This window comes from Anguilla anguilla, chromosome 3 (genome assembly GCF_013347855.1).
Source record: "Anguilla anguilla isolate fAngAng1 chromosome 3, fAngAng1.pri, whole genome shotgun sequence".
NCBI classification, from domain to species: domain Eukaryota; kingdom Metazoa; phylum Chordata; class Actinopteri; order Anguilliformes; family Anguillidae; genus Anguilla; species Anguilla anguilla.
In genome coordinates, this window is record NC_049203.1 from 26,508,981 (window position 1) to 26,517,533 (window position 8,553).

Sequence of the window (8,553 nt, forward strand, 5' to 3'; positions counted from 1 at the left end):
TAGCACTAGATTAAAATGTTATTTTGTCATAGATGCATATTCTAAGAACATCTTGTGCTTTTTGGGTAAAACTAATAAATAATTAAATAAAGTAGGGAGACGGTGGTTCATGGGGGTGCAATGGCTCCACCTGGCACCTATCACTACACACCCCTGGTGCCATCAAGATAACCATCTTTCATTCTACTGAATATTTTCTCAAAGAAAAGAAAAGTAAATCACTCAGCCTACCCTGCTGAATAAAACAGCTTAGACCAGTATCAATTCCATGCTGGTGTAAGCTGGTTAGTGCTGGTCTGGTTCTGGTTTAGCTGGTGGACCAGCATGGCTATGCTGGTTGACCGGCATACCAGCACACCAGCATCCTGTGCTGGTGTCCAGCATACCAGCGTCCAAAATACAACATATGATGGTCATGCTTGTAACCAGCTATGCTGGTCTATGCTTCTATTTCCAGAAGGTTAATTGACCAATAACATGTTTCAGTCTAATGTCCAACAGTAGTACAACGTCTTAAAAATTTCACATTAACCCAGCAACCATGCATATGACCACTAACAACAGTACACTAGCAGGCAGTTAAGGTGAAGCAGTCTTCAAGAGGATCAGATGTTAAAAGAATGTACAGAAAAATGGGGAATGGTGGACCTGTCACTGATGAACCTCTGTAGTTACAATTGGTAAAATTCTGACAGCTGGACTGATAGGTAGTTGACCATCTCTGTATTGTGATGTCTACATCATAGAATCACTAGCTGGTTAAACATCCCATCATACTATTGTATGATGGGATGTTTCTTTTTGTACTGTTGTGGAATGACTCGTACATTTTTATCTTTATTTTGCAATATCTGGGAAAACAGCATTTTTGGATAGCATTTACTCTAAATAAAAGTTGTCTTATTAAAATAACTTATTTTTATCAGCACCAGCAAAAAAGAGTAGAGAAATTGGGACTAGATATTGCTCCTTGTGGTATTGTTTCTCCTCCAATACACTATCTCCATGCTGAATGAAAGCATTTAATCTGCATTTCATGCTATATGGATGTGACAGATGCAGAAGCAGCCCCATTTATCAGCTTGAAGATAGCTGTCGTTCATGATAGTTCCTACAATGAAATTTCATCAGACCTTGACTGTTAAAACAATGCCATTTGAATTAAAAAAGGAGGAAAACAGAAGAGATAGAAAAAAGAAAAGAAAAACATTTGCGGTGCACCCTACATGCACATTAGCCGGACACAGAAAACCTCCCACACATAGCTCTCTCTAATAGGTCTTCCATGAAATAAATTTAGAGGAATGGCAGTGGCGTGTTTGCAAGATAAGAAAAGAGGATCCATGACAGACAATACCTTAAAGGTTTGTCCCCACGTTTAGCTGCAAAGTGAACTTCATTTTCAGCTAAAGAGAAAGAGCATGTTCAGGAGAATGAAGGGAGGATCAAAAAAGAAGGATGAATGCAATTAATCTCTTGGACAAAAGAAGGAGCCATTGTGCCTTCAGGTAAAAGAAAGGGGGGGGGGGAGGTAAAGTAGATATTTGCTTTTCGGGCAATGCTGTTATCCAATAAAGTCCGGTGAGTAAGAGGGCAGATAAGAGGGAGCCTGAGTAGATAGCAGGAGAGGCGTCAGCATGAAAGCAGTGAAGGGCTGGCAGGGACCCTGACACATTCTAGAGCATGGAATGTCCTCGGTTATAGCCCCACTGACATTTCAGGCAAACAATAATTACCATATCAGTCCCAGAAAAACTTTCTTGACTGTCAGCAAAAATCTGACAGCAAGGTAAGGTGCCTCCCCCTCTCTGATACTTCAGTGAGCCACCTTGTCTTTGAAGTTATTGTTTTAAGGGTATATTTTGTGCAAAATAAATAATAACCTACATTATGGCCTTGAATCAATTTTAAACTTTGGCTAATTAATGTAAATGCTAATTCCAATAATTCCTAGTTGCTGAATATTTAAAAATCCAGGCATATATGTGTGTGTGTATGTGTGCGTGTGCGTTTGTGTGTGTTCATTTGTTAAAAATATGACTAAATTCAATGTCTGCAATTTCTTTCCTTTCATCAATGTAACTGAACCGAGACAGGAATTTCGAACTAATGTAACCGAACTGAGACATGCCATATTCTGAGGGATACTGGCCTGTTTTTGGCAGGCTTGGCAACTGTGTCACCTGCTTAGCTTCTGTAGACATTCAGCTTTTGAACAATAGCACGGTACAGTATCTGCAGAACGCAGGAAAACAGGTGAGGTAATCAAGATGCCAACAAGAGTCTGAAGGAAGAGAATTGAGTGTGAAATACCCGCCCAAAATAGATGTGGGCCCACTTGTTTCCATAGAAACCATTGGAAAAACACTGTTCTGTTCATCCCTCTCTTCAGAAGCATCTCTGTGATCTGAGTTTGTGTGTGTGCACGTGGGTGTGCGTATGTGTGTCTGTCTGTGTAGGTGGGTTTTTTTCAGTTTTGCTCATTTTTTTCAGTTACATTGAAAATTTAGTACTGAAATTCCCCTGAAGGAAGTTGAATTAACAGGAATTCTTTTGACACCATGTGCTGGAAACTGCTGTTGAAAAGGTATGAAGAATGTAGTCACATTAGGCTTCAGGAAATGGTTAATCAGTACAAGTAAATAATGTTAAAAGGTCGACATAGATTCATAGATTCATAAGAAAAAAGTTTACCTTTTCCAAATATATAAATATATTTATAAGAAATTATAATTTTGATGGAAAGTATTTCTGAAAAATACACAGTAAAATGTTCATTGTTAAATTAGTTCTTATAGAGTACACATGGTCCTTTTCAGACACATTCAGTATGTACACTGTAAGATTTGAATTAATTAATTAATAATTAATACCATTAATATAATATTAAACATTTTACTGTGTTGAGATCTGAAAGGGATTGTTCACACTGAAAAAGAAACTTTTTAAAAGACAGCCCACAAAACAAACAGTGGTGTTGGCTATCAAGGTGATTGCGTAGAACTGTATCAGAAATGACATAGACTCTGACATCAATGACAAGAAAACCAACAGAATCAGTGCTAGGGTCAGAGCTCAGTTACAGCTACATGTAGCTACATGTACAAGCCAATGATGGCAATCCCTGTGATAGGAACATTGCCGCCTCCACCTCGGGATGGATGCCATCTGTTTATGTTAGCAAGCTATTGATATCTGGCACTCAGTCAGTCTAGCCTTCTAAAACATTTTCAATGTCAGAAATCAAGTCGATTGCTGACTTGCTCGCAGTAAGCTGATAAAGTTATACCACGCAATTTTTTTAAAGCTTGGTGAAGTTATAGCTCTGCTCACCGTGTACTGACACAGCATAGTCTTTGTCTGCTAATTTCGCTTTCTCCCCCTCCTGAGCACCAAAGTGTTCCTCACTGCACAACTATTTTTAAGTGTTACATTGCCCAAAATGTTTGACCATGCAACCGCTTATACAACAAAACTGTAAGCTCCTACAATGGTACAGGCATTCCTGGAAAAAGCATCAAGCAGGCATATTAACATAGTCATACAATAAGCCATTTTCTGTCAATGCCAATTGATGAAAGAAAAATGTAAATCGCCTCATTGATGACATCAGAAAGTCGTGCAATGGCCAATGCCAAATCCTTTAGCAGTAGGAAGTATAAAAACTCTTTACATTCAGAATGAAGCAACTCATTCCCATTCTCAACAGGATCTGCTCTGAGAATCATTGTATTTTCTTTGGTTCTTTCTTTATAATGTTGTTTTTAAAAATTATGATTTTGATTGCACAGTGTCTTTAAGAAATGACATGTCTAAAGACCTTTGTGTATTGTAATGGTATAAAAGAGGAAACGTGAAAGGTGAAGGAAAAGGTAGAATTTTATTTTTTTTATGTGGTCGCATGATCACTGTGTAAAAAGAAGCAGCATCTTGATAGCACAGTGTTTCCGAGTGGATCACGTTCTGATCTTTGCCTTCGCAGGGATAACAACAGTGTTGACCATGACGACGCTCAGCACCGTGGCCCGGACCTCTCTGCCCAGGGTTTCCTACGTCACCGCCATGGACCTCTTTGTCACTGTTTGCTTCCTGTTTGTGTTTGCGGCCCTGATGGAGTACGCCACTCTCAACTACTACTCCTACAGCGTGCGAAAGCCCAGCTGCACCAAGACCAAACGATCGGTGAGGCCTTACTCGCAGGTCACCCGATTCACTCAGCTTTCAGTTTACTTTCTGTGTTTCAATTCAGAAATCAAATTTAAATTCTTTTCACAAATTAAAAAATGCACATTATGTTGTGTGAAGATTTGTCAGTTTTTCAGTTTTTATATTTTCTGATAATATCCACATACTGAATCTTAGAGAACCCCCCCCCCCCCCCCCCCAAATAAGTATATGAAGCATCCTGGAAATTTTATTAAACCATTTAGCAGTTGCTGAGTGATTTGCACAGCTTTCTCACATACATTTCACGTACCTGAGAATCAGACCTGCAAACTCCACAAGCCCAGTTCCCGTGACATTAGAGTACACTGCACTGAGTAAAATTGGACTGTAAGGGGCAGCTTTGATACAAATTGTCACTTTTGCAGTCTGATATTCAGTCACCTTTTCAACGTCATTTTGAAGTCCTTGTGTTAATAGGATGCTGTCTGACAAAATTCACGCAAATGAATGAGGCCAGGTTAACACATGTCCTTCACATGCTTCTTGCACAAGCACTATTTTGAGGACAATGGAGCATTCCATTGTCTTGCCAATCATGTTGTTAATTTACAAAAAACCACATTCACGTCTGTAGGATCTGACCATTCTAATTTTGAAGCACTGCTAGCAGGTTATTGTTAGCTCATGCCTTATCGCACATAATAAAATAAGTGGAAAAAAATAGTAAAAAGTAAATAAGTAAAAAAAAAATGTAATAATGATAGTAAACAAAATAAGTATATAATAATAAAGATAATAAGTTATTAAAAAATGAATTGCATATTTGTAATTTAAATACCCAATGGAGGAAGTGGGTTACTCTAGGTGTTTTGGAGCGGAGAAAGTCTCTACCTGAATATACCTGGATAAGTTATTTATTTCTATTACAAAGGAACATCGCTTTGTCTTGACAAAACATGTAATGTTAAAAGCATTTACAAAGCAATGTTGTCAAATTGAAATGAAATTAAATATTTAGTAAAGTGCATAAACAGTAAACATAAATTCTGAAACCTAGGTGTGGATGGGCTGGGTATAAGTCTATACTGTACACAGACACATTTATACCACAAAATAAGCTATATTTAGACCATTTGTGATAATGATGCCAAATGTTGAAGCAAAATCACTTGTATCACTTGAACTAATTCTCCTGTATTAGATGTGCACATTACATGTATTATATGTAAAACATCTTGTAAGTTACCATCTGAAAAAAACAACATTTTCATACAGTAGCATTCAGAAGAGTGATCCTGTCTTTTGAGATTTAAATGCTATTAAGGTTCTGCATGGAAGTCTCTAATTCCCAGTTCAAATGAAAAGTTTAGCTGTGTTCAATTCACTGTCACCAAGTTTAATTAAAGCAAATGTAGATTATTGTTTTTAGTTGTTTATTTGTTCACAACTTACACCCGGGAATCAAAACCCACTGAACATTGATATTGTCGGGTCATGTAGTAGAGGCAGAGACATTGGGGTATTCAGGTCCATTCTTGATGCAATGTTGAACACTCTGTCTGTAGGAAAATGATCGGCCTGTTCCTAAATGGGCATTTCTTATTATAATGCATTCTTACATTATTATATTCAATGAATACACAATTTCCATGATCCCATCTTAGTGACAGTGTTGGTTTAAGAACCCACTTCAAAAAAGACTCCCTCCTGCCTCCTTAAAGCAGTTTTCACCTGCCAGCACTCACCGTGGTGTCATGTTAATATCGCGGACAGGAAGGAGCAGCCGTATGTTTATGTATATGTCAGGCAAGAAGCCGTAAGTAATGGAATGAAATGTTCAAAATACAGCTGTCTGATGCGCTGTACTAGACTGATGTCTACACCATGCCTTAGTTCCGCCTTAGTTTCATCATGTTTATGGAAGCTTTGGAAGCCGTCGGTATCAGCTCGTGGCTTTGACTGATGGATTCCCATTCCGGATGTGATTGGGCTCTTGCCTACTGCACATATAAAACGCATGACGGCACAGTTACAGCTCTCAGTTGGGTCTCATCTCTCACACACAGTTCAACACAGCTATCCTCACACAATGAAAATATTTTGCCATGTATTGAAAAATACTATTTCATACATTGAATAATACAATTGATTACATAGAGGCAGTCACACAACCTATTTAAAACACCCCAGTATATTGTACTTTTTTTCTTTTGAGTAAATTCTACTGGTTATACATATCTATATGCATACATATACATTTCAACTAACATTTTCTTTAAAGAAATAATGAGTGTATTGATGTCCTTGGTATGTGTAGTCAAATTCTGAAAATATTATCAGAACAATATATTACATCAATATTTAAAAATGTTTTATTGTTTTATTGCATATGGGAGCCTGCCCAGCCTAGCCTGGACACTCTATCTTTCTGTCTGTCATTCTAAATACATTGATGGACTCCCCCGGTATTCCTGCACATATCTTTCAGAACTACTCAGTGTTGGACGTGGGACCGCCCCCAACAGTCATCACCTTGAACAATTCCATGTACTGGCAGGAGTTTGAGGAGGCCTGTGTCTACGAGTGTCTGGATGGGAAGGACTGCCAGAGCTTTTTTTGCTGTTTTGAGGAGTGCAAAGGTGGGGCATGGCGGAAAGGACGGGTCCACATAGACATCCTAGAACTGGATGCCTACTCCCGTGTCTTTTTCCCCACCTCATTCCTGCTCTTTAATGTTGTCTACTGGGTAGGCTACCTCTACCTTTGACCTAATCTCCAACGACAACAAAGATGTACTCTCCAGCTTTTCGGTTCCCCCTCTTCAAATGAGGAGGCCGCCAAGAGTAGAGGATAGACAAGCAAATACAGCATAAGAAGGAGAAAGAAAAAGAAAAAAGTTAACACCATGAGAACTTCAGTGGTTTTGTTACAAGGACTTCAAGTCATAACTGGTACTTTTTTTAAAGGAATTGACATACACAGAAAAAAGTGCTACAATTACATTTTGCAAATTCCTTCGGGATATGACAGTTAGGGGAGCCTGGCCTACCTTGCTTCAATCGGAGGCCATTGTTGTGGGCTGTTGTATACTGGTATTTTATGCCAGAATTTTCTGCCTTGTACTTCAGGTACCGTAATAATTATATAAGGTTACATATGAAACTTTCTGTTCACGTACCCTTTCCTATGAGCAGAAATGTTAGAAAAGTCAGGGTGGGGTAGGGAGAGGTTGGGTTTGGTCAGTTGGTTGGGGGGGGGGGGGGGGGTTCTGGGGGGGATCAGGTGCAGGTTCGAGGGAGGGTTGGTTGGGAAAACACTGTATTGAAAGAAGAAACAAAACACGTTTGCCTTTCACATCAGCTTCTCTTGAACTCCCTACACTTCTGTCAAAATGTCCAAGGGGTTATTATAACAAATACAGAAAAAAATCTCTCTTCTTTCAGCTGTCAGTCAAAGCTGGGGTATTGTCAGTTGTGTGAGGGATATCCAGAACCATCCGCAGTGCCTTCTTCAGGAGGGGTGGCCTTCTGCTCGCCTGCAGAGAAAGGGAGTGACCAAAGGAACAGTGGCCCGTTTTGACTGATCACTGCAGTGGTTTTTTTTTGCAATGATTTTTTTTTTTTCATTTTGGGATACCTCTGGAACATTTCTCATTAGATCGCCCATTAGCATCCTTAGTTTAACCTCATTGCATGCAAAATTATTTAGTAAGGTCAACCTACATAACTGCACAAAGGATTCCTGTAACTATCCAGGGAGGTTGCACTGCGAAAACAGGACCCCTTTTTCATTTCTACTTTTCAAATGAGGAAAATGAAAGTTTTTTAATATTATATCAGTTGTATTTAGAGTACAAGTCTCCTCCTATATTTCTATAGTTTAATAGTGTAATTTTCCAAGAAACTTGTTTAAAAAGTGAGTAATAATAGATTATAGATTTACAAGCAATTTACTCAAATTGATAATTAATTGCACGATTCATAAGCATTTTAGATCTGACATATACGATTATCTATTTTATTTTTCACCAGATTTAGCTATGTATGGTTTGCTTTGATAAGCCTCTGTTTTTCAATAATCCATCTGAGCCAACTTGATTGCAAGTTTAAGTACATTCAAATCAGGTTCCTGCAAAAGTCTGAGAAAAGGCTAGTTCAGAGAGACTACATTTGGAAAATTACAGGGAAAGCATTTGTGTGAACCACTATTGGTGATCCTCTCGATGACATGGTGAAACTACTGCACAAGCAATCCACCATCCAAACACATTTGAAAATTCCGAGATCATTTCTCAAATAACTGTTGGGAGAAACAGTTTCAAGTAAATGGGAGAGACAGTTGCCAAATCATGTTTTTGCTGCCTTCTAAGGGAAATGTTTCTTAAGT

The 8,553-nt window shown here is 38.5% G+C and overlaps 1 protein-coding gene across 2 annotated transcripts in view; it reads left to right on the forward strand.

The window, feature by feature from the left end:
• LOC118222263 (gamma-aminobutyric acid receptor subunit gamma-3) overlaps nucleotides 1-7,400 on the forward strand; it is a 183,118-nt gene extending 175,718 nt beyond the window's left edge. For both annotated transcript variants that reach the window (XM_035407709.1, XM_035407710.1), the window contains exons 8-9: nucleotides 3,983-4,182; nucleotides 6,656-7,400. In XM_035407709.1, the coding sequence (XP_035263600.1) occupies nucleotides 3,983-4,182; nucleotides 6,656-6,934 (479 nt within the window). In that variant the 3' untranslated portion in view covers nucleotides 6,935-7,400. The remainder of the gene's footprint in view (nucleotides 1-3,982; nucleotides 4,183-6,655) is intronic.
• Nucleotides 7,401-8,553: the final 1,153 nt, after the last annotated feature.